Below are 26,831 nucleotides of genomic sequence, written 5' to 3'. Positions count from 1 at the left end.
GCTGCTGACAGAAGCCAGCTCAGCAAGTGGGGCACAAGCACATTGGGGAGCAAACTCTCTGGACTTATTACTGGGACTTTAAACTAGATTTGATGGGGGAAGGGAGGGGAGTTAGAAATGACAGAGAAGGGCTGGGAGACTGCCTGACACTGACGAAGATAGTAGGGACAAACCTCTGAGTTGTCCCATAGGATTGTCCGAGGGCTCTTCAGAGAAGGTAATGACCCGGATACCCTGTCTGGAATCTCTTTCTTGCATCCCTCTAGGGCTAACTGTGCCTGCTGCTTCCCTTAAGTGCCTGTATACCAATGCACAGAGAATGGGAAATAAACAGATGAGCTCGAGATCTGTGTTTGGTCACAGGGCCACGATCTCGTTGCAATCACAGAGATGTGGTGGGACAGCTCACATAACTGGAACACTGTTATGAAGGGCTGTGTTCTCATTAGGAAAGACAGGCTGGGGAAGTGAAGGGGAGGAGTTGCCCTTTATGTGAGGAAGCAATTAGAGTGTACCCAGCTCCACCTGGGGGAGGGTGAAGGTCAAGTGGAGAGCTTGTGGGTGAGAATTAAGGGGTGGTCTGGTATGGGGGACACTGTTGTGGGGGTGTACTACAGGTCACCAGATCAGGAGCAGGAGGTTGATGAGGTCTTCTACAAGCAGCTGGAAGTAGCCTCAAGATCCTGGGTGCTGGTTCATGGGGGACTTCAGTTATCCAGATATATGTTGGGAAAGTAACTCAGCCAGGCACATGCTGTCCAAATGGTTCCTTCAATGCCATTGAAGATAATTTTCTGATGCAGGTGGTAGAGGAACCAGTGAGGCAGGGGGGACCTCTGGATGTTTTTCTTACCAACAGGCGTGGGTTTGTTAGGGATGTGAAGGCAGAAAACGTGTGTGGGTGAGCAAGGAGCTCATCAACAAGATCAAAAGGAAGAGGAACGTCTATGATATGTGGGAAAAGGTCCTGTCCTCTTGGGATGAGTATGGGAGGGTTGTCAGGGCCTGCAGGGACGTGACAAGGAAGGCTAAAGCCCACCTGGAAGTGAAGCTTTCAAAAGAGATAAAGGATAATAATAAGTGTTTTTTTGTTTCTTTGTTTTTTCCCCTGCTGAATGAGGGGGGTGTCCTGGTAACGGGGGATGCTGAGAAGGCGGAGATACTAAATACCTTCTTTGCTTCGGTCTTTGCTTCAAAGACTCCTCCCCAGGACTCCTGGACCCTGGAGGGAGGAGAAAGGGCCTGGGAAGTGGAGATCTCCCTGCTGGTTGATGAAGGAGTGGTTTGGGAGTGTCTGAGTGGGCTCAACACACACATATCCATGGGTACTGATGGGATGTATCCATGTGTGCTGAGGGAGCTGGGGGAGGTGATCACTAGGGGCATGACATGCTGCAGAGGAACTCTGCAGAGAAGGACCTGAATGTCCTGGTGGATGACAGGTTGGCCGTGAGCCAGCAGTGTGCCCTGGTGGCCACGAGGGCCAATGGGATTCTGGCGAGCATTAAAAGGAGCATGGCCAGCAGGTTGAGGGAGGTGATCCTCCCCCTCTACTCTGCCCTGGTCAGGCCTCACCTGGAGTACTGTGTCCAGTTCTGGGCTCCGTGGTACAAAAAAGACAGGGAGCTCCTGAAAAGAGTCCAGCAGAAGGCAACAAAGATAACAAAGGGCCTGGAGCATCTTCCCTCTGAGAAAAGAGTGAGAGACCTGGGTCTGTTCAGCCTGGAGAAAAGAAGACTGAGAGGGGATCTCATTAATGTTTACAAACATCTTAGGTGTGGGAGATTTGGCCAACCTCTTTTCAGTGGTTTGTGGGGACAGGACAAGGGGCAATGGCCACAAAATGGAGCACAGGAAGTTCTGCACCAACATACGAAAGAACTTCTTCATGGTAGGGGTGACAGAGCAGTGGAATAGGCTGCCCAGGGAGGTTGTGGAGTCTCCTTCTCTGGAGATATTTAAGGCCTGTCTGGACGCCTACCTGGACATCCTCTTCTAGGGAACCTGATTTGGCAGGGGGGTTGGACCCAATGATCTCTTGAGGTCCTTTCCAACCCCTATAATTCTGTGATCCTGTGAAATGATGGAAAGCGGCTTGGCCAGCTCTTTTGCCTGTTCTCTCAGTACACTTGGGTGGATCCCATCTGGCCCCATTGACTTGCATATATCTAAGTGCAGTAGCAGGTCACCAAACATTTCCTTGTGGATTATGAGGGCCACATTCTACTCCCCATCCCCTTCCACCAGCTCAGTGGAAGTGAAAGTGGACTGGATCACTGTCCAGTGATTCTTGACTGCACACTGATATTTTCCTCCTGTTTGCATTTCAACATCCATCTGTAGGAGCAGTGGCAAGCACCTCTACTCAGAAAGGTACCTGAAATCACTATCCATGGGACTGAATGCTGCAGTCGGAAGTGCCTTCATATCATTTAAAAAGCACTTCTACATCAATACCAGCTTTGAGGAAGTGCTATTGTACCCATCAGACTTAGCCATGCAAGAGTCCAACATTCAGTGTGAAAAATAAAAATACATAGCCAAGGGAATTGGATTGTGGTAAGATCCTTCATGTTCCTTAACTGAAGGTTCATGCACCCTAAAGAATGCATTCACTCACATTTATTCTACTTCTTCCTGATCCAGTGAAGTCACAGCCTTCTCCTGTAACAGAGAAAGAAAACTTAAAATTATAAAAGCAATTATGACCCTCATCCTAAATTCAAATCTGCTGGGGTCAGTCAGTAGGTTTGCCAGTAGGATTTCCTGACCTCACGTGCTGTCTGTTTCCATGGATGTACACTTTACAGCACTTCATGAAGCACAAAAGGACTAAGATCTCTGTTGCAAGTGCCTTACAACAACAAAGCCAGGCAAATAAGCTACAAAGGACAGCAGCTCTGCACCACTGCTGGCGAAAGGGCACCTCTCACTGCTGGCTTTGAAAGTGGGATATGAAGATAAATGGGTGCCTTTGTGTACAGAGAGGTGGACATATACAATACTGTAAGGGCAGACTGTATGAAGTGCTGAACTGCTACATTGTCCCCAGAACTTGCCAACAGCAGACTTTTAGGGGAGAAGTTTAAGATTAGGTCAAGCATGTAGTGAAGTTTCCTGGTGTTTCTCCCAGCCTTCAGCTACATGTATTTGCTGAAGTCAGCCTGCACCAGGAATAGTGCTTTATATTCAACAGCCTTCCATGAATGTCTCCTATTGATTTTGAACCTATGTAAATAAAAAGCTTGCAGCATAGAAGATGTCTTGCAGGAGGAAGTCTACAGCTTAAATACATACTGTGTTAAAGAATACCTTTTTAGTTTGTTTTGCAGCTGGCCTATGCCAGTTCTATGAAAGTATTGTACTTCTATACTACGCTCCAGTCAAGGGAGGCAAAACTCATACCCATCCTCCCCGGTCACGAATCCACAGACTGAAGTGTTCTCTGAGGTACTTTGATCCAAAGCCCATGACCAGGTTCATAGGATGGTTGTCCACAGCAGTAAGTCTGGTGGCAATTTCCAGCGTGAAGGCAACTTTGGCACATTGTAGCTGGCTTTCTGTCTCATTTGTTGAATCTGCTGAGACATCCTCCAGGAACGTATCAGTGATCCTCTCAAAGAAGGTGTAGGACAACATGTCTCTGAATTGCTGATAGAAAGTCCTGTCCTTTTTGAACTGAAAAATAGAATAAAGAAAAGAATAAGGATCAATTAAACTGAGCCACTTCTATTGTAATTTGTTTCCCTATCCCACTGGGAAAGGACAGCATCTCTAGATAATATATGCAATACAGTCTATTTGTGGTGTTGAATGGAAGAGATGATACACAACCCCACACCTCACTGCACAGCTGTTCCTTCAGGCTCTGGAGGTGTCGCTAAGATATTTCAGGGTTTTATTATTTATTTATTTATTTATTTATTTATTTGCATTTGAATGAGAGAAGCAGAGAGAGAAAAAGGCAAAAAAAGTGTGACACTGATATGGAGACTTGCATGTGAGGAGGCAGGAGCAGTGGTAAGATGACACTAAAGGTTATGAGAAGTGCTGGCAGCACCTGCTGTCCTAACCTCCATTTGCTCAATCTTTGTGACACTTCTTACCTTATCTAAGTACCTCTCTGCTGCCAGAGCAGAAAATGTCCTCCATGTGGGATTATACTGATACAGATCAGAAGGGGCAGCTAATGAAGGGCATTAGAGAATGTGTATCTGTATTTTTAATAGAGAATACAACCGTTCCTTATAGTGGACACGTGCAGAGATTTTTGTATAGCTTTTGTGCGTGGTTCTCAAAATGCACTCAGAATTATTTCTCTTTCTATACAGCAATTCTTAGAATTGTAGAGTTTCCCTTCCTTCACTGAGAACAACTTGTATGCCAAATTTAACACAAGCACAGGAGTTTCATGGAGTTAGTCAGGTGCTCAGTGTCCTATGAAACTCAAAGTGAATGAGTCAAGTGACTCTTTGAAATATACCACCTTTATGTTGTCTTCCTCCTACACCCCAGTTGAGATCTTTGCTAGTCTTCTGGTCTTAAGAAAGGGTTCAGAATGAATGGTTAAGGCTTCAGAAAGCCCTAAATGTGGAAAGAGGTCAGGATAGAGACAGAGAGCTAAGTTACAAAACATTCACTCCCAACAGAAGTGTAATCTCTGTCTTCCACTCTAACCTGTGTAGCTCCTGAAAACAGAAGTACTTACCTTTTCTTCTAGTTGATCCCCTGATTTTCTTAACAGTGCAACTATTTGTTGTATTGTCTTTTCTTCATCTGTTAAAAAGAAGAGACGGTATAAATATCACTGCTTTCTAGTAGGATCCAGATAGCAAACCATTGTGAAAGTCTTTCTGTCAATTAATCATGAAAAGAGCTGCTATTTTGTGGCAAATTCACATAGAGTTGTGTATCCAAGCTTTATGCAGAAGCTCACTGTTCTAGTCTGTGTGGAGCAAACAATGGTCTTTTTCCATCTGCATGATATTTTGCTCCAGTTAAGAATTTGGGAAGGTGCATGGCACTGGGCTTTAGCATCCCAGTGCCAGCTCTACGTGCTTTGAGGTATGGCTGGTAACACGACAGAACAAAGGGGAAGCTAGCAGAAGCCCAAGAAAACAGACTTAAAATTAGAGGGGAAAAAATCCCCTCATTGTTACCAATTACACCTTCCATGACTCATCAGAGCAAACTTCAGGTTTGCTGGATTAAAGAAAATGTAATCATGGCTGACTACTTTTTGCAACCAGAAATTCCCAGGAAGCTTGCATTAAAACCTCTGCAGACACCACAGAAAAACATCAGTTCACACTTTTAACAGGTTGCTGATCAATGTTGTCCCCTCTCTAAAGAGAGACTGACCAAGATATCATTGCCCTATGACAGGTCTTTGGCCTTAGAGACCCAGTGTATTATTCTGTCCCTAACTCATATCACTGCTCTGTCACCTTCTGTCACTTTGCTGCCATTCTCCTTTTCTTATGTTACACTTCCCTGGATTATTAATGATGTTCCCTTTAATTGCAGTAGCAGGCAGCAAAAGGAATACCTGAACTGTGGGGAACAGAACAGGAACAAGCAGAACAAACTTCCCTCTTCACAGCATCTTACCAGAGAGTTCCTGAGTGCTTCACCATACCTGGAAAAAACATCCTGGTGTGCAATACTAACCTAATGACCTGCCTACGAGAAGGAAATTCTTCATCCTTACCATTTCCTTCACTCTCATTTCCCTCAGCAGTATCTTTGCCATCTTCTTCCAGAGACTGGGAATGCACCAGCATCTTGAACATCACACCTGAAGGAGATGACTGAGGTCTGGAAGTAATGAGCTTGGCAAGTTTGTCTGCAATGTGGTCAACATCTGCTTTTTCACCTGATTGGGAAGGAGGGTGGTCCGCAATGTTGTTGACATCTGCTTTTTCAACTGATTGGGAAGGAGGGTGAGAAATAAAGATGGCAATTAATCTTTCCAGGAAATAATTCAGAGATTTACTTGTTTACATGCTCCCTGAGGTGGAAGTACCCAGAGGATACCAAGAGATATATTTTCCCAAGCTGGGGCTTTGTTGTTGCATGAGATCAGCTGGTAATAATTTAGAGAGGTAAGTAATGCATTACAACCCATCTCTAGTATTTGAGCAGCAGCTAACTATACATAGGCCATACAGAAGCAAGTGTAAGCATTGCCCTCTAGCATACATCCTTGCAACTCAGATGAACATCCTATCGTAAGAAACAGGAGAGTACTGCTCTACAAGATTGTGAATCTTAGACCTTTATATGAGTGTGATATTGCCCATAACTAGTTCATCTATAGCCCCAAATTCAGGAAAGGTGCCGTATTTGAATGCCCTTTCCTTGTTCCCACAGATTGATCCTGAGCTAAGGAGAAGCAGACCACTACAGAGGCACCTCTAGCACAGAAGCTTCTCATGTCTTCAACATTGTTGTGTTTGGACATGAGTACTGGGAGAACCCATCACCTGGCAGCCAAACTAGCTTTATCCACCTTGCGTACTGACCTCGTTCAGTACTGGCTGTTTCAGCCCACTGGCTGAAGACATCACTTGGTGAGGGGATTCTACAGGGGATCCTGCTGAAGTAAGGAGAGCAGAAAGAGCTGTTGCAAGGCTTGCTTCAGCTAGGAAGTGCTCTTTTTCACAACTAGCCTCATGGAGCTTGCAAAACTTGATCTCTCCTCAGTGGCAGCTCCTGTGTGATCAGCAGGCAGTGAGACAAGCACAGCTGTGGCCTGCCCCACAGCACGTGCAAAATTCACAGGCAGAGTGTATTGTGAGGGCAGCAGGGGTTAAGGTGGCCAATAAAAACTGCATTTCAAGGGTGGTGAATCAACACCCAGACATTTCCTTCTCTTTGTCTGCATGCAGACTGGCTAAACTTCTAGGAAGGGGATTGGACTCTTTGTAACAGCGTATGATTATGACTTCAGAAACCTAAGAATCGGCAACTGTTTTTTAATAGAGCAGGCTGTCTTTTTAGGCAAGTGATCCCCCAAAGCATCACCATTTGCTGCCGAATGGCCTGGCCAAGCTTGCTTCTCAGTTGTCGGTAGTGTAAGTTACAAAAAATTATGTTTTAGGAATCAGTCCAGAAATCTGTCCAAGGGCAGGTAAAGTCTGTATCTGAAGCCAAGCACTGTCTCCAGGGAGGTTAACACAAAGCACAGTGAGGTGTTACCTTGAGGCCATGCTTCCACCTGCAGGGACAGTGGCCATGTATTGGCAGGACCATTAAGCAGTTGCCCACAAACTCTTGAGAGCTTTTCTTGACAATGTAAAAATGAAATGGAAATAAAAATGGACACAATGAGTGTGATACTTGAATCAAGACCATGGAAAGTTATGGTCATTTCACCCTAGAAAAATGAATTGGGCTGAGGCAGGGACCTTTTTTTGAGAGATCCAGCTGGGTTTGGCATAGGGATAATTATGGGCTTGGTGGGCAGGAGCTGCTCCAGGACAGTTAATCTAATCAAGCATGGGGGATAATCTTTAGAAATATCTTTACATGCAGTGAAATAAGAGAACAACTGCTGTGACACCAAGGGGTCAGGGAGACGACAGGATCAGCTCGGGACAAATTAGACAAACAACCCCCTATTATTTATATGAATACAATATGACAACCTATCATACACTGCATATGGCTACTTAATGGGGACACTTCACCATCCTCTCTGTCTTTCATGAGAGGTTAAGGTATTAGTCATTTTCTAGAGCAGAAAAGGTAAATGATCATTGTCTACAGTGCAGCACTCTATGTGCAGCTGGCTTTGGAGGCGAGGGTGCAGGGAGTGTAGGTGGATGGGATCCCCAAATGCAGGATGTATTCCTGTTACCCAACACCTCTTCTTCCAGCACATGGGAGGGTTGGTTTAGACTTGATATGGAAAACTCTCTCCACAGCTTTCTTAAAATAAAGACCTGTTACCTTCCCAACCTGGCCTCAGGCCACACATTATTTTTTAAGCCTGCCTCCTCAGTCAGGATCTATATGTGAGAGGAATCCTGTGGCAGGAGTAGCAACATGTAAAGGAGATTTATATAACTGTGGAAGACTGTTTCCATTTAGGGTACACAGTGGAAGTATGAGAGGCAGTCCAGAGACACGAACTACTCTCTGCTTGATGCTGGTTGCCTCAAATTGGCAACTTTGCTAGCACTTTGGTTTCTTGTTAACAACAAAGCTAGCACTTTGGTTTCTTGTGTGGAATATATGTCCCATGACAAAGCCCTTTGAAAAAGCCTTCAGAAAACTTCTCTTCTTTGATTTCTTGTGTGGAGGTTTTCAGTTTGGCCAGTGTTTCACAGTTTCTTTCTAACCAGGTATAAAAATTAAAGGCCAATGCTCATAAAAAGCAACCTGTATGATTGTATGATATTTATCACCATATGATGAAAAAACAAACAAGTGAGTCACAACCATGAATATTGTATGCAAGCACTACTGAAGATCTAGCAATCTGACTTCCTAATTGGAAATCAAAAGAGCTAGTGTAAGATGAGCAAAAAGTGACAGAAGCCTTCTTCCTTTTCCTGTCTTTCCACAGGCCTTGAGTCATTTAAGCTATTTAGACGAAGATTTAAGAACAAACTGCAAAAGAAAGAACTAAGACATACTTGTCTGATGATGACAACTCTTTACTGAAAGGCTCTCAGTGCATGTACCAAAAGTGCGACTTTCAGGTACAGAAGTTTTTGGGGGCTTTTCCTGCTCTGCTCTGCTGCAGAAGAAGGGTAGACAATATCTTGATAAATGTTTTTGTTTTCTTTTCTTTTTGCTGTGCTGCTTCCTCATGCCACTCTGGCATTCCAATGTTTGACTTGAACTGTCTTTTCCCCCTTGATGATGAATCTCTAATTCACTCCTGATTAAGGATGATGATTTTGGTGCATTTGTCTCTTTTTTCAGAAGTTTCTTGTATCTGCTGGCAGACAACCGCCGCTGTGCATAGGCCATCAGGATCTTGTATTCTATGCTGTCTCGCTCGTTGTCTTCCAGCGGTATTTCTTCCATACTGACATCATTTGGTGAAGACATCTCAGTCCCTGCAAGAACATATTTTTAGTTTTAAGTTAGGTAATAGCCTGTTTTTCATAAATACAAACCAATACTTAACCATTTCTACAGAACTTTTCACTGAACACCTTATAAACCTCAGTGATGGCAATATTGCAGTACCTGGAAACCAGTGTTTTCTAGAAAGTGAATTTGGTTACTGAGTAACACCGCAGATGGCAATTAAAGCAATAGAAGAATTGGAACAAAATATATGCTACTTTGCTCTTAGCTGCATTTGGTTCATGAAAGTATTTTTCAATAATTGCTCAGCCCAAGTGCATTTTACATTTCATTGTTTGGTCTTACTGCAAGAGAATAAGATAGTTTACGATATGAAAAATTTGCCCCAAACACTTGAGGCATGTTTAAAAGAAAAGAAGTAGCTCAATTCAGCAAACACATAAACTGACTCAACCCTAACAATAGCTTTTTTTATTATTATTATTATTTTTTTTTTTTGGAGAAAGATCAGCATACAGGTGGCTTAGATTGGAAATATGAAAAATATAAAGGAGTATTCAATAACTGGGGTGCAGTTCAGGAAAAGAAGAAATATCATAACAATAATATCTGATTCTCAGGATAGGAAGAAAAATGATTTATCAAAGCACTGCACAGGAAAAGCCCAGACTGTGCTCAGATGATGCCACAAGGCCAGCATATAACTAAACACAAATTCTGCTCTTATGGGAAGCTTCAACAAGTTTGGGCCCTGGATACTCTAGGTAGGACTAGGAGAGCAATAAAAAACTAGCACAAACATTAGGAAAAACTTTGATATATATAATGTTCTCAACTGTTCCTTCACTTTAGGGGTCATGAGTCAATAATCTTGAGTGCTTGACTGTGTGCAATGAATAGGATGGTGGCATACAACTCTTGTAACTTGTACTTGTCCATATAAACATAACAATCCCACAGCATGCACATACATTTTTCCATCTCCTGGCATCCCTTTGCATTGCAATAGAACAAGCCACCATCCTGCTCAGCATGGAACACTCTTACATGTTTGCTTTGCACTAGACTCCTTTGCCACCTGGCCTCTCTGAAGCCAAAGAAGAAGAAGGAAGAAATGGGAGTGCTCAGCTGTGATGCAGCCACCCAGCTGCTGTGCTTTTTTGATTCCTAAAAAGGTCTCTGCTGCAGAGGCCAGGTGTGGTTTTAGTCATTTGAGGAGGCACCCCTGACCACTGACAGCAGGCTCTCTGCAAAATTTCTGTTAAATGACCCACACAGACAAAGTCAAACAAAACTATGGTCTTATCCAGAACCTGTCACTGGGGTCTCTGTTGCCAAAAAGCCAAAATAGGAGGCTGCCTTCCTGCTGCCTTCTCTTTAACAAGTACCAAATTCATACATACTTGGACTGCGAGAAACAAATTTAAGTTAATTTCTTTCTGTCTGGAATATCATTCAGCTATTTGATGCTTTGAATAAAACACTCTTGCTGATATACCTCCAACAGGATGCTCATATCCTAAGCAGAGAGACTCACATTTGGGAGTGAAACAAAAGCACATACACACAGGCACACAAATATATGCATATAGCTGAGTCCAAAGGAAAGCCACTGGGAACAGGATGCCTGGCTCCCTATGTATTTTTAATTTCTGCCCATGGGACTGTACCTCCTAATTCAGCATTTTGTGCCACACAACAGAGCAGCTGTTCTGTAGGAAGCAATTTTCTTAGTGTAGCCTTGTTCTGCAGGCATCTCCAGACACCACAATGGCAGTGCCACAGTAAGTGGTGACTTTGTTCCTTCAGAGATGCTGGGAGGAAAGTCTTAGAGGCAGTATGATTGCCAGGCTGCAGTTTAATCGCAGATCACCTCTCTTTTCAGTGCAGAGTTCTTAAGTTACTAGATGTTTCCCTCAAACTCCAGAAAAAAAGTTCCAGGTTTACAATCCTTTTTTTTTTTTTTTTTTTTTTTTTTTTGTTAATCACCCTCAAAATTTCTTTTTCGTAAGTATGAGGGTGAAATAATCTATATATGTACATTTGAAACACCAAGCCTTCATTTAGTGTCAACCATCCTAGTCCCATGAGTTATACTCCCACAGGAGTACACAGCAGAAACAAAAAAAAAAAAAAAAAAAAAAAAAAGGGAGATAATAATAAAACTCTTCCTTACCAAACTTCCTTACCAACGCTATGAGGAGCGGCTGAAGGAGCTGGGCTTGTTCAGCCTAGAGAAGAGGAGGCTCAGGGGTGACCTTATTGCTCTGTATAAGTACATTAAAGGAGGCTGTAGCGAGGTGGGGGTTGGCCTGTTCTCCCATGTGCCTGGTGACAGGACGAGGGGGAATGGGCTAAAGTTACGCCAGGGGAGTTTTAGGTTAGATGTTAGGAAGAATTTCTTTACTGAAAGGGTTGTTAGGCACTGGAACGGGCTGCCCAGGGAGGTGGTGGAGTCACCATCCCTGGAAGTCTTCAAAAGACGTTTAGATGTAGAGCTTAGGGATATGGTTTAGTGGGGACTGTTAGTGTTAGGTCAGAGGTTGGACTCGATGATCTTGAGGTCTCTTCCAACCTAGAAATTCTGTGATTCTGTGATTCTGTGAAACATAGGAGCATCAGAGATTAGACCAACTTCAGCCCCCTGGCTTACATGTGCTTAGTTCAGCACTGTCCTTACCAGGAAAATGGAAGGGGATGAAAGAAGGGAAGGGAAGAGAAGGGAAGGGAAGGGAAGGGAAGGGAAGGGAAGGGAAGGGAAGGGAAGGGAAGGGAAGGGAAGGGAAGGGAAGGGAAGGGAAGGGAAGGGAAGGGAAGGGAAGGGAAGGGAAGGGAAGGGAAGGGAAGGGAAGGGAAGGGAAGGGAAGGGAAGGGAAGGGAAGGGAAGGGAAGGGAAGGGAAGGGAAGGGAAGGGAAGGGAAGGGAAGGGAAGGGAAGGGAAGGGAAGGGAAGGGAAGGGAAGGGAAGGGAAGGGAAGGGAAGGGAAGGGAGGGGAAAATGGAATTGAGAAATATCTGAGGAAGAAACCTGGGAGTGTTGCATTATAGGTCCAGTGTGGTTCCTCTTACCCTGAACTGCTAAATGTATTAATGCAGCTCATAGTCTGCATTAGAAACTATTTTTTGCTGAAGAGAATGGACTTTTCCAGACACTGTGCAGGAGTATCACTAGCTTCCACAGTCACTTTAGGACAGCCTAGAGCAAAACACTAAGGAAATGAGAATGGGAATAATGTGACTGGGAGAGGTGGAGAGAAACAGAGGGGGAAAAAAATAAACAACCAAAAAACCACCACATCTGCTGGTAGAAAAAAAGAAAGATGGCTTGTTTCTCTCTCAGGAAACTCTTATGTTAATTCACTCCACAACTGAACCTGAGTGTGATCTCCCAGTTGTGCTCAAGTTAAAACATTGACTCACTACCGTCTCAAGCCTCCAATACCCTATCTCAAACACGTGGCAATAGCCTCTCTGAAATATTCTTCCTAGCGCAAGCTTGGGTCTCAGCTTGCTCAGTTTTCCCCTAGAAGTGTGTTGTAATGTTTAGCTGTTCAGTGTGTAAAAATCTGTACTTAACTTCATGTGGCAAAGCATTTCACTGTTCCCTGACTATGTACCTGGGTGATGATTTACCCCAAGAATATCCAAAGTGCAAGCAACTATGTTGCCTTTGAAGATCTTTCAGCAGTGGCCCTGTCCTGGTAGGGTCCCATCCTGCACTGAGACCTCTTGCTCACAAGGTCATGCCAAGAGTCCCTTCCTGTTTGCTGGACCCACTGGCGGCAGTTTGGTAATGGGGGAGAGGGTGTCAGTTCCTCCTTTCTTGCAAGTTGCTGCCTCCAGATATTCAAGGGGTCAGCAAGAGGTTTAATGAACCTGCAAGGGAAACTGAAAGCCCCGTAGGCAAGAATCAGCAAGAGACTGTTATGAGAAACAAACCACATGGAGAAAAAGAAGTGAAAGCTAGAAATAGAAAGAAAAAAAAAAAAAAGAAAAAAAAAAAAGAACTGAAACCATGCAAGACAGAAGACAGGCACAGGGCTGCTGCTTCTTCATCGCTGTGCCTAGGAAAGGAGCATTGATGGATATACTAGTCAGGATGCTGGGAGAGAAGGTGGCAAGCTCTCCATGACCTATGATTACTTGATTCCATCTTCCAGCGCAAACCAGAGTAGCTTAAACAGTGCTTTAAGCTTCACTGCATTTCTCAGTGTCCCTGCCACACAGGCAACAAGTATAGGGCAGTGTTCTCCAGCCACACTTTTCCTCCTTCACCCGGCTCCCCTACATACTCCCTATTTCACCCTAACTCTTGTGTAGGAGTCTGTAAGCAAGGCTGTTGCAGATCTCTTCAGCTGGCCAATGAATGCTGGAACAAGCACTTCCCTGGCTGCCTCAGAAACCAGGCCATTTGCTTCGTTTTGAAGTTTATCCACAAAGAGAGAGAAAATTTTACAGGTTCATTATTTTTCATTATTGAATACTTTATTCAAACTCAAATTTCACCTTAAAAAGATCTAGCTTAGACCTTAAGATCAGACACCAAAGCTCCTTAAAACAGTATAGCCTTCCCAATCATGGGTACTCTTTACTGGATCTAAAATAATTTGTATAATATTCATATACACTCATTTTCACTAATACAAAAGAAAAAATGAATACTAATATAAATACTATACAAACTATAAGCTAATTACATAAAATAATATAAATTTAATTCCTGAAGATCAAGAGGAATAACTTGTCGTAGCATAAAATAATCAGTACAGCCCTATATACTACAATATTTCTTACACAGTATGTGTTTAGATCTGCCCTACCCAAACCAACACTGAAGATGGCTGTAGAGATAAAAATCAAATAAGAGTTCAAAGGTTGGTGTCCTAAACAAGGCTAAGTGCAGCCTGATAGTAGGAGGTGGAGTATTATTACAGCTTCCTGGTACATAACGTCAAATAAGCACTTACACACCAGATGCAGCTGTACAGATAAACCCGCACCTTGCTCTGATGGGAAATTCCTGAGAAATGAAACTAATTATTTTGGTAAAAATGTGACATAGGAGCTTCCATACTGGGACTTTTTTGAGCACAGCTGCCTTGGTAAGAAATTTCACCCCTGTGTATCCAGCTAGGCCAAGGGAGCCTAAAAGGAGGATACGGAGTCACAGTGTATTGGTCACGTATGCCATTATTCACAGAGAGCAAAAAAAGTAGATATCACCAAATGCTGGTGTTTGAAAAGCAGAGTGCCAGAAGTGAACCTGTTTTTCAATTCATTTTAAAGTGTGAAATCTTTATTGGAGGCTTATGACTCTCCTTAGAATTACTTCTTCATATTATAACCACATTATTTTCCTAATATCCTATCTCATATGGGCCAGAGATGAGACAAGCCTTTTCCAGCCAGAGCACTAACTTTGCATGAACTCTCTCAGAAATGAGATTCTGTTAAGAAAGTTTTATAATGCAAGCACTGATCTGGTTTGACAAGTGCTTGGAAGTCCTGCTAAAACCAGAATCTGCATATTATTTCCTAGGATGATTGAAAGAAACTCGGAGGATCAGATGATGGAGGGTAGCAGCACAGTCTCATTCTGTCTACTTAAAAACTCTGGTCTAAATTATTTATCTTCTGAGCTTGCAGGCCTCAGAGGAAGCACTATTACCCCCTCCTGCTTCATTTTCCTCCAGACCTTTTCTTTCCATTGCCAAATGTTACATCCATATGAGATTTCCCAGCATATTGAAAGTGAACTGCCAACTCTCCTAAGGGTATGTTAAACTATAACCCACCATCCACTTCAAGACTTATCTGCCAGAAAAAAAAAAAAAAAAAAAAATTAAAAAAACAAACACACAGACTTCTGTGAGGAGCACTACTAACACAACCTGGCTTCCTCTCTGGATTCTCTGTGAACCCATCACAGCTAAAAGTGCACCCCATGAGGCCACACACATACCCCCAAAACTTGTAGCACTGTAACTCCACCCTGGGCTGTCAGCAATGACATTTATCTAAAAGCTTGAGAAGTCCTTTATATGAGGCTTAGCTGGCAGGCCACGAAGAAGTAACCCTAAAGAAGACAGATATTAGCAATGTGATTGTTCAGTCTTTCTTAGGAAGGCATGTGAAAACAAGACTCTGAGGCTCATGTCTGCATACATGGGGAAAAAAAAAAGGGGGGAGGGAAGTGTATCATGGAGGTTCAAAAGTAGGTGAAATAACTTTTGATTTGGAGGGTGTCCAGCTATAGGCCTGTATTTGGCAAAGCTGTAAAACTGGGGCATCTTGGCTATGCTATTTTTTGACTTTATTTGTATTGTTGTTAATTGTTAATAGCAGGCAGCAAGTATAGATGCAAATGATAGAATTATAGAATCATTAGGTTTGGAAAAGACCTCCAAGATCATCTGGTCCAACCATCACTCTACTACCACTATCACCCACTAAACCATGTCCCCAGGCACCATGTCCAACCTTTCCTTGAACACCCCAGGGATGGTGACTCCATCACCTCCCTGGGCAACCCGTTCCAATGCCTAACTGCTCTTTCTAAGAAGAAATGTCTCCTCATTTCCAACCTGAATCTCCCCTGGTGCAACTTGAGGTCATTCCCTCTATTTCTATCACTAGTTACCTGTGATAAGAGACCGACCCCCAGCTCCCCACACCTTTCTCTCGGGTAACTGTAGAGAGCAATAAGGTCTCCCCTGAGCCTTCTCTTCTCCAGACTAAACACCCCCAGTTCCCTCAGCTGCTCCTCACAGGACTTGTGTCCCAGGCCCTTCACCAGCTTCGTAGCTCTTCTCTGGACATGCTCCAGGACCTCAATGTCCTTCTCGTAGTGAGGGACCCAAAACTGAATACAGTGGACTACTGTACAAGTCCTCTTGGCACATGGTCACCCATGGTCAAACGCGGGGCTGTCCAACTCATATTTCCCAAGCCTCTACTCTTCTTCTGAACCTTCTATCATGTGTCCTGTCCTTCCCTCTCAGATGCCCACAGAGCATGGCATCTGCAGGCAAGCTCTCCCATTGTTTCTTCTGTGGGAAGGTTCCTCTCACTGTATCATGGAGATTTTCCTCCAGAAAGCTAAGGGACCTCACACAAGCCAAAGTCAAATAATGTCAGTGCTGAACCTGATATTTGACTCAGTTCTCTGTCATGTGTCCTTTCACAAGCACCAGCAGACCTCAGAGAAGCACGGGTAGCTGAAGGCGGTTCTGCAGGAAGAGGAGGCAGCACCTGCTCTGAGAGGCATGAAGGCAGATGAAGCAGAATGGAGAAGTGAAAGAGTCACTCCCTGACCCCCCTAAATTATTGTTAGCCTAAGCTATTCACGTCTGATCTGCTGCTTCTCTCCCAGCCAGCAAAGACAGAAGTGCAGTTGCTGCCTGGGACACCAGTTATGAATAAACCATGTTATATCCGAGGCAATGTTGGAGAAAGACCTTACCATTAAAAACACCACCATTTACCTCAGTGACTCATCCCAAGTGTGGGTCCTTCCCCTCAGCTCTACTCTCACATATAGAGGGGCAGACTGGGGAACTTGGCACAGGAGGCTTCCATACAAGGGGAAGCAACAGCCAAGACTACTCCAACAGCAGTTCAGGCTAGATCCTTTTCTCTGTGGGGATGACCTGAAATTACTGGCTGTTCTTGCACAGAAAAGCAGAAGTATTGTGGGTTTCTGTAGTTCACTCATATGTGAGCAGACCACTTCACTGAAATAGTAAGTCATGTGTATTGACCCACCAATTCTCACAAAACCCTTATCAGATTTGTATTGACTGTCCAGGAGAGGCTGTGCTGTTTTAAACTGTACAAAGGCTGTGGAAAGTTGGTTTTACACATGAGACCACAGGAAAGGATCTCTCCTCATGGTACTGCAACACAGTCACCTCCAGGATGGAAAGCAATGACTTGCAAAATGCAGGATTATCTGCTACTTATTAAATCTTAACTGAACAGGACACCACAGAATTAGCAAACATAGTGTTATACGAGTATGACACAATAAACATCCCTAGTGACAACAGATTTTTCATGAGCACTGCTATGCAATAGACACAATGCATGCTGTATAGAAAGGTCTATGCTGATGTATGTCTTTCAAAAGAGAAGTTATCTGCTGCTCTGTGGCTGTCCAGAGGTATTTCCCTCATTCAGGGATGAAAGGCTGTTCAATGCTCAGCCTCTAGAAGAGAAATGATGCACTACCTGGCTGCACAAATTTACTGGGGTACTCCTGAATTTTAAATTCAGTTGTCCACAGCTAAAACATTTAGTGTGGTTGGAAAAACAACAACAACGAAAAAACAACCTTGCTGTCATTGGCTAGGTCTGTCAAACTTTCTTCTGAAAAGCACACCACCAATAGCGGTGAGGCTTGTATGGCAGCTCCAAAAGTCCTAGGGCAGTACCTTCCCTTACTTTTTGACATCACAGATAAACCTGAAAGAACATTGTTCTGAATTAGCCATGATAAATATAGCAGTTTAATCTATATACAAATAAGAGCCTTGTGCTGAATTATGGACAATCAAGCATTACAGAAGAGAAACTAAGTTCAGAGAAGAAAAGGGTGCTTATTACCTTCCAGGTCTATTGCACCAGCAACACTGCGTGCCTGATGATCTGACTTCTTTCTCCTTTTCTTCCAGTGGTTACTCTTTTTTTTGGTTAGAACCAGACTTGTAAGCACAGCAGTTCCCTTTAGGGGAAATAAATAAGTAAATAAAACAAAGAATTTAACTTACTCTATTGACTATTTTAAGCCTTCCACTAAAACATATATACATAAGCTTTCCCTAAGAATGTCACTGCACTTTCATTAAAAATGTGCCAGTACACTTCCTTATGTGAACGGAGTTCAAACATGCCAGCTTACTTATAGGAGGCAGGAGGGGTGGGGCCTGCCCCCTGCACTTGTGAGTGGTGCTGAGCAGCATGCCAGGCAAGGGACAAAGTCTATAGCTGCTTTGGGCTTCTGGACGAATACAGTCTTTTTTTTTTTTTTTTTTTTTTTTTTTCTCATGGTAGAGGTTGAACCAAATAATCATTCTGATCCAGAAGAAGGTTTTTAAAGTGTTTTGAAATCAGTTATACCTCTTCTTCTATAAATAGCCATATACTATTCTATACTTTTTCATATGCTCTTGACTTTTTTTTTTTTTTTTTTCCAAAATCACATTAAACATTAATTAGATAAGATAGTTAAGGTTGTTGCAACAAGTGACACTGTATTGACTCTCTTGGACTTTGCTCCTGTAGCTATTGTAACTACTATGGTCCAAAATGGTGATTTAGATACCTGTACAAATAACTACAAATTAATCTTCAAGTCCATTTTAAGAGGGCTTTTCACCGTGCCAGTGATAATTCCATTTTCAAAATAAGCTTGTAGATGAAGCTGCAAGCTAGGAGGGATTGGATGAATGGGCAAGAGCCTCATCCCACAGCCTGAGAGGGTGAACTCTTGAATCCAGTCTAATTTCAGTAGTGCCCAGTGCCAGGGGACAAGAGGCAGTGGGCACAAACTGACAGACAGGAGGTTCCCTCTGAACATCAGGAGCCCTTCTGTGCTGTGTGGGTGACAGAGCACAGGCACAGGTTGCCCAGAGAGGTTGTGGAGTCTCCTCCTTGGAGATCTTCAGAAGCCACCAGGACATGGTCCTGGGCAGCCTGCTCTGGGTGCCCCTGCTGCCCAGGGGCTGGGCCAGACAGCCTCCAGAGGACCCTTCCCACCTCAACCATTCTTAATTCTGTGATTTACCTGTGGAGGAGAGAGTTTCAGTGGGTACAGGCTGGTTTCTGACAGGGAAGATGTCTCTTCAGGGAAGTGCCTTAGTCTCCAAGTGTTGTAAGGAACATGCCTGTCTGCTGACTTTCCTGCAAAGTGAAGAATTCACTCATTGGAACAGCAATATAAACAGCCAAATTTTGCATTTCCGGGGCATAGTGACTTGGAGTTCCCTTTGACTTTACTGGCTTATAGAATCTTTTTGTTCATGTTCATTGAAGCTTTCCATTTCCTTCTCTTTTTTGCCATGGCCAACTGACCTCTGAGCAGTAACAGCAGATGTAAAGCCTGCATGTTAACAATCTGTCATTCTGTGCAGTGAAAAAAGTTAGTTTTCATTTTCTTTTTAAACATATTGTACCCCAATGCACAACATACTTTCTCCAATACTAAGAGGAAGGTAAAAAAAGCAGTATTTGATGTCCAGAAAAGGGATGGGCAGCCTGCTGGAAGCAAGGCAAAGAACTAAACAAACAAAAAAAACTTTCAAAGAGCTATTTTGAATTTTATAACACCAGGTAAAGTGAGAGGACAAAAACAAATAAAAACAAACAAACAAACAAACAAACAAACAAAAAAAAAAACTAGTGTTGACTTGGCTCCATTTTATATATTCTGTTCTTACAGAAATTGTAGTTCTATGGTACACCATGAGACAGAAAAAAAAAAAAAGTCCATTTCTCCACTTGGCAATTTTGTTTTGTACAGCCAGAGCTGGATGTATATTGAAGGGTAACTTCTGAAATATACTGGCAGAGCCAGACTTTGTGGTGTTGAGGCAACATTGGTGCCCACAGAGCCATGACCTTGTATGAAATATAGCTACTCACCCAGCCCATTGCTCCCATCAGTATCTGCAATTTTTCACTTCAATCCCTGAGTGTTCCTATACCCTGAACAAGTAGCCATCCTGGTCATACTTTGAAACTGCTGTGGAATCTAAATACCTGGACTCTTTTAAAGCCCTGGTGGTATTTAGGAGAGAGTGGGGTATCTCATGTTATTAAATTGGTAGTCCTGGCTGCACACAGGAAAAACAGTAGCTTATTTTCTTCCATGACTGGAGCTCTGGATTTCGTAAGTCTCTGTATGGAGGGACCTGACTTTGTCCATTATGGAGCAATATTGGAAGAGAGATGTTTCTAAGCATGTTACAGCCAGCCTAAGCAGATGTGGCTGTATGGAAAGGCTCAGTCTGACCAGGGCTCCTCTTTCTACTCTTGCAGTATCTTTTCCAAACAAACAGAACTGAAAGCAGTCACAGAGGAAGCAAGATAAATGTAAAAGAGAAACTCTCATAGATGCAGTGCAAAGACTTTTTAATGTGTTTTAATTACTTTTTGCTTCATTGTACTTCTCTGTTTTACTGACACTGCTTTTTCTACCAAGAAAACTTATTTTAATAGCCTTTCCTGAAAGAGGAGAGAAGTGCAAACATTGTGAATAATGGCAGTATAATTCCCCGATTTACAGGTGGTTCACATTTCGTTTCTCTTTCAGTTCTCAGTCCCTTCATGCTATTTCTTAATTTATGACTAGGTTCTCTGTCTTGCTTGTATTATGGATCTTATATTGTTGTTGTTGTTATTATTATTGGATTCTTCTTCTTCTTCTTATTATTATTATTATTGGATTCTTACCTTTTATGTTGCCTTATATCTTGTGTCTTCTGCCCCCTTTTTAAATGTTTCATTTACCTTTGGATATCCAGCCAAGCACCTTATATTGACTCATGAAGTTCTCTAAAGGGGAAAATCTGCTTTAATTCCTTTTTGTTTGTTTGTTTGTTTTCTTGTCACACCTTAGGAATTTAAGTTGGTTATAAGCTACTTTCAGTTTTGTCTCAGCTTACTTTCCAGCTTAAAATCCTTGATATCTCAACTTTTGTTTTCCGGTCTGCAAAAGGACATTTAAAAATAAAACCATTGCTCCCACCGCCTTCCAGAGTGCCTGTGGTGATTGAGTTTTACGAGCGGGGCCAAAAGTATAAGAAGCCCCTCAAAAACAGGAAGGAGCTTGAGATCTCTGGTGACAGAAGCTAACTGTTTTCAGGAGGGAAAATAAAAAGGAAAAAACTGTTTTGAGAGATAGAAAGTCTTGTTCTACCTAAAGGAGGTTTTCCTGAATGAAGTCTAGCAAACGGCACCTTCCACCAAAGAAGGGTAGGAGAGAAAATAAAAGATCCATCATGTAAGGCACCAATCTAACCCATGCTTAACCAAACTTCAGAAAAGGTTCATGAACTACAGGAGCTCTTGGTAGTACCGGGGGCCCTGTATACCCACCCAGCAGGGACTGTTTTGAGGTCGGCAAGCAGTGCCTAATGCATCCCCGGTTAACAAATTCCCTCACGTGCCCAGCTAGGCGCTGGCCCTGCATGCGGAGGGGAGGGAGGCTTGCAGCGTCTGGGACACTCAGCCCTGGGGCACGGAGTGGACATCATCCTGGCGGCAGGCGGGGAATCATGCCCTCCGGGAAGGATGCCGAGGCTGCTGCCTACCGGGGGGGAGCGGGGGAGGACGCCCCGGGCCAGCGGGGAAAGGCGAAAAGGCGGCGGGCAGCGACCCCCGGTGGCGGCCGCCCCGCTGCAGCCGGAGCGTTTTGTCTCCGGATCGTGCAATGAGCTGCAGCCAGCCGTGGGGTCAGGAGGAGGTTTGAGGACCAGGTGGCACTTCCATCCTCCTCCTCTAACCCACCGACATCCTCCCGCTCCTCCCTGAGGCTTGGCGCTGGTGTTCCTGACCCGCCCTGACCTGGGCGGGTGGGTGACACCAGGCAGGACCCGATGGGATTTCTTGGTCCTGCTTCTTCTCACCTTGTTCAGGTACCATGGGGCTGCCTGTACCCACTGGGACACGTCCTGGGCTGTTCATTGTTGCCCTCAACTCCCTTCTCCTATGAAGCAGCCTTCTCTGATGGCTCCCATGCACTCTCTATATCTTCAAGCCATGCCATGAGGCTGCCAATAGAAATGCAATGCTGGACATTATTTAATTTGCTTCACCGGCTGGGGAAAACCCACATGATTTTATTTTGCTTGTTATTTACAGTAACTCTTGGTCCAGCTCCTGACTGGCAGCTTAGTGCAGTTCAGGTGTTATAAGGCAAAGGCACTTTTCCCAGGCTCCCACTATCCTGTCCTTAAACCAGCTTGTTTTAGGCTGGTGTAGGCTGCAACCTGCCCTAAGTGCCAATGATGTGGTCCAGAGCCTGGGAGTCAGCAGAGCATAGCTGAGAGAGGGAGTTAAGAGAATCTTAGTAGACAGGATGTTGACTTATGAATACCTAGATTATTGTATTAAAAATAGATGTTGCTTGATGTCTTTGCTTACCACTGTGCAAATTAACCAAAAAAAAAAAGAAGTCTTGGGGCTCCTCACAAAGGATGGTTCCTGATAATAACAGGGAACCTGTCTCAAGAACCATATGAGACCAACCCTGTGGTTTGGATAAGAGCCAAGGAGCAGCTGAGTCTGCACAAAGACAGGAGGTCAACTAGTGGTGATGAAGAAGAGTTGCCAGCCTTCATCGCCATGACCCCCAGTGATGACCACCTGGAGATATTGTGCAAGCGCAGATGGAGGAGTTTATGGAAATGACTTCTTGGAACAAATTTTAATATGAAGCAGGGATAGGTCATGCATATGTATAGGCATTGGGAAACTTCATGCATATGTAACTCTTTGCTGCATGGAACCAAGGCAAGTTGCTGCACTGGGGTGTGCATGACTTTGGTGGGACTACCCTCTGTGCTGCCGAGTGATGAATAAATATATCTACTTTACAAGCTTACTGATTGTGGATTGTGGAGTCCATTTTCCACACCTCATAGCAGGGTTTGAGTGTCAACCCCCTTTCTTCCAGCCTTTTCAGTAAGGCAGTAAGAGGACTTTGCACAAGAACCACAGGGCCAAAAGCCTAAGGAAAGTTTTCTTAATCCTTATTTTCTATAAGAAAAAAACAGCTTGAGTTTCTGGATTGATAATAAAACATGAGACTATGAAATACGAGATATGGAACATAGACTAAAAAATCATATACATCTGTCTCTGGAAAGTATTTTCACCATTAGGCCGATAGCCTTTGGAGTCAGCTGCGTGGCTGTAAAACCCCTTTGGCTGCATGGAAATCTAGTGGCATACAGGCCCCTCACCAAATGGCAAATGTCTTATCTCAGCAGTTATGTGGTTCTGGCAGTTTTCAGGGGATGTGTACACTGCACCATGCCAGCGCTCTGACAGAGCTCCCACCTGCAGAACAAAATTTTCAGATGTCACCGAGCTGTTTCAGGTGCTTGTGTTATCTCCAACTGCATACCTACTTCTGTATACTTTTATTTCACTATTTAAATTTCTTTTTTTGCATATTTGCATTTCACTAATTACTTCATATGCATTGAAGGAGTTTCAGTAACTTCCTGCATATGGTCTTCACACATGTAAGAGGAAGACTTGCTCAACTCACCAGCTGTGGTGTACCTCAGTCTCTGTACCTCTGGACCTAAAGTCTTAATTTAGGTGTACTGGTATACCTCAGTACCTCTGTACCTAACGTCTTAATTTCTCCTGTTTACTACTGGCATTTGAAGTGGAATGAACATATCCTTATGTCATAGGGGTCTTTCCCCTTTCTAGAATGGATAACTGTCATGTGCTTCATATAGGAAATATGTAGAGTGTTCTTATACACTTCACTCACTGTAGTTAATAGCTGTAAAGGGAAAATGTTTTGGAGGGGAAGTATGGGACTGGAAACCACAAGCAGAATGAAACCATATGAATCAAGGGGATCAGAGGCTGGCACAATTGCAGTTACAGCCCATGTTACTTAGTTATACTCACAGGTCAAATGGAATAAATTATTTGATAAGGATTTCTATCGAGTGATATTTTAGCAAAATTTCCAGTCAGGCAAAAACACTGGATCAGGATAGAAAACACTGAAAAATGATCTGAGCCGCCCTGCTTTGCACAGTTACCAGAGGGTGGAAAAAGACGAGGTGGATAATACAGATGGCAGATCTATAAGCCTCAGTAATTAAAAGATTAAGAATTTATCACTTTGTGTTGAATTAGGATAATAATTCCCAAAGGAATATGTGGAATAAAATCCTTGGCTTCCTGAGGAAGAAGTATGGTTTTTGAATTTTGGGATATCCATTTCATGCAACCCTTTCGGACTTACTACTTTTTTTTTTTTTTTTTTTAACATTAACAATAAAAGCTGCTTTTTCCATTTAATTTAAAACCAACCATCTGTGTGCATAAGGGTCTTTTCCTCTGAGACAGAGATGCCGGGTTTCCAATCTTCCTACTTCTCTGGCATTTGTTAGTCCATTAATCATAAGACTTAGCACTTCTGTAGTGCTGTAAATCTCCCAAACTTCGTGCTACCACAAGGGCTTTAATTGTGTAAGTGAACTTAAGTGGGTGGATCACTGGGCTTGTGCAGAGCCCCACAGAAAACAGCAGGGCCTCCTGAAAATGTAAGTGGGTCTGAGGCACAGTCCGTCCCAACAACAGTGTTGTCCTCTCTACTTTCATCAGCTGGAAACACCAAGGTGCATGAGAGAGCAAGGAGAGCGCAGACTACATCAGCTGCAACATTTGAAGCCCCTGATTGTGAAAGAGGGGAAAAGGAAGCCTCTGCAGAGCATTATAATGTTTTACTGCTCTTTAGAACTGGATCTAATGCTCTTCTTGAGGATTATTTAATGACATTATTGACCTCGATACAGACACAGAGCACTGTAGCAACCTCATATAAGTTGATAAGGGGTTTCCCATTGACATTATTCTAGTTTTGCTGAATACCTGAAAAAATCCTCAGAGGGGGATATGGGATTGAAATTAAGCTTTCTTCTCCCCCAAAACCAAAGTGTTGTGTTTTATCTCTTTGAACTAACACATTTTAAAACTCATGTTTTCAATTATGCTGAGGTTTAGCTGCCTTGCCTGGCATTGCCTCACTTCACGGGAGCTGTAATTTGGGTCTCATTTTGCACCCTGGTTTTGGTTCCCCAGAGAACAGCCTCACTCTGAAGGCAGACACATCCCCTCTGGCTGGGCCAGGCTAGGGGCTTTATGGTGGCTATATATGGGGCAATGCACAGCAGTGTAGAAATGTGGTTAAATATAACACTTTTGCTTTGCCCAAAAGTATTTAATTCAATGAAAAATTGTACTCAGCTGTCCATCCCAAGTTGGGAGGACAGAAGATCATCAAACAGCAGACTTTGCCACAGCACAGAAGCTCTGATTTTCATTTGTCCCAATTCCATTCTATGCTCAAAGGTGCTGTACCATGTTGCTTTTTCTTTTTTGGTACAACTTTGGTTACATTTCATCTTCAGGGTGCAGTGGGATACATACTCCGGTGATTAAGATTTTTTTTTGAGAAATGATGCAGGGTGTTTACATTCATAAGAGTTGAAGACACAAAGTCACACTTCCAGAAGTAATTTATAATCTGCAGTGCCCGACTAATTGAAAATAGGAATGATGGTCTTAATTAATTATTAGGAGATGACTTTCTAATTGACTTAATTAGTAGCGTATCAGGTGAAAGTTAATTTTGTGCTGACGTCTCAAACCTCTTGATAGTCAGGGTGAGAATTATTCGAATTTCAAAGTGACTTTCAAGTTATTTTAAACAGAAATTTGGGTGTCTATGTGTAATTAGAATATTCTATTTTAAATTTCTTCATAACTTTGACAGCTCCTAGGATTTCCAAGTGTCACTGTTTCTCAGCAGGTTGTACAATTTTGGTGGATATTTGTTTTTATTTATTTTTTTTTATGAGGTGGTAACAAAAGAGGTGTGCAACAAGTTCTACTCTCTGAACAGAGGTGCTGAAAGTGTTGAGCCTTTTTTTCTGAAAGCTGACTGATATTAGCTTTGTAATGGATTCTTTAGATAGAAAAAAAATCCACTAGATTTTAACTAAGCATTGCTTTTAAGTTTAAAGTAATTTGTCCTCATGTCTCATAGAAGTATGGCTCAATCCAGCTGTGGTTATTAAAGAAATAAAGTTCAGACATTCACTACTAAATATTTAAAATTCACTTCTTTGGATCAAGAGTGTCTAGCATTTTTTAGTAAGAACAGTGCTATTAACCAAGTCAGGCAGCTACCAGTTTTCATACAAATCATTTGTATTCAAGTAATATTTATCATGTGCTGAATGCTGTCCACACACAAGAGGACACTTATCCTTTCCTGAAAACCTTGCAGTCACCAGAGAAAAAAATACATTTTCTTTCCTGAAGGCTGAATAGTCCCTTCAAACATCTGCACGTTGTTAAACAACCCAGAAAATAATAATGGCTATATAAAATAAAGTAATGAGCTGTAGCTTCCTCCATACCTGGCCTTAAAGATGCAGGCCTCCTTCCCCACAGTCACTGAGCTTTTTGTTTTTAAGGATCAATTCTTTCTCTCTGCTGCTAGCAACAGACTTGTTTTTGTGCTTGTATCACAGCAGAGAGAAGAGGAGCTTGCTAATAGCTCTTATCTGGGCTGCAGTCACTGCAGCCTGACTAAGATATCCTATTGCCTTTCTTCATCTCAGGAGGAGGAGGGACACCTGGCTCCTTGCATCCAAGCACAGTCCCAGCTGCTGCTTTCCTGCTCCATCAATAGACTTTTCTGTGCCAGTAGGACTAATAGCAATGGTTTTCTAATGATAGCATTTCCCCTAGTGCCTTGTATGTTCTGCCTAGTAAACCTTTTGGAATAATAAGATGGATTCAGCCCATTTGTGACAGGAGGGAGGATCATGTGGGGGACCCGTGGGGGAAGAAAGGAAAGAAGGAAGCAAGAATGAAAATTTCTGTCTGCCTAATAGGTGGTAAAAAGGCATGCACCATACAGCATTTTTTTATTTGGGTCCATCACAGTGATTTCACTCGTGAAACGATTTTGCCCCTGCTGTAACAATGTGGTATTAATGACCACTTACCTTACATCAAAGACCA

At 43.0% G+C, this 26,831-nt stretch overlaps 1 protein-coding gene across 1 annotated transcript; it reads right to left on the bottom strand.

The window, feature by feature from the left end:
• Positions 1 to 1,081: 1,081 nt before the first annotated feature.
• Positions 1,082 to 26,831, bottom strand: BCL2L14 (BCL2 like 14). The gene is made up of 8 exons (XM_068658456.1): positions 26,816 to 26,831; positions 18,829 to 18,944; positions 17,649 to 17,766; positions 8,643 to 9,071; positions 5,711 to 5,926; positions 4,709 to 4,776; positions 3,406 to 3,678; positions 1,082 to 2,664 (listed from the first exon to the last, which is right to left on the bottom strand). Exons 4-8 carry the CDS (start codon positions 9,061 to 9,063, stop codon positions 2,623 to 2,625), a joined length of 1,020 nt encoding a protein of 339 aa, XP_068514557.1. The 5' UTR covers positions 9,064 to 9,071; positions 17,649 to 17,766; positions 18,829 to 18,944; positions 26,816 to 26,831; the 3' UTR covers positions 1,082 to 2,622.

The sequence above is a fragment of the Anas acuta genome, chromosome 1 (genome assembly GCF_963932015.1).
Source record: "Anas acuta chromosome 1, bAnaAcu1.1, whole genome shotgun sequence".
Lineage (NCBI taxonomy): Eukaryota > Metazoa > Chordata > Aves > Anseriformes > Anatidae > Anas > Anas acuta.
This window is presented reverse-complemented; position numbering and strand designations above follow the sequence as displayed.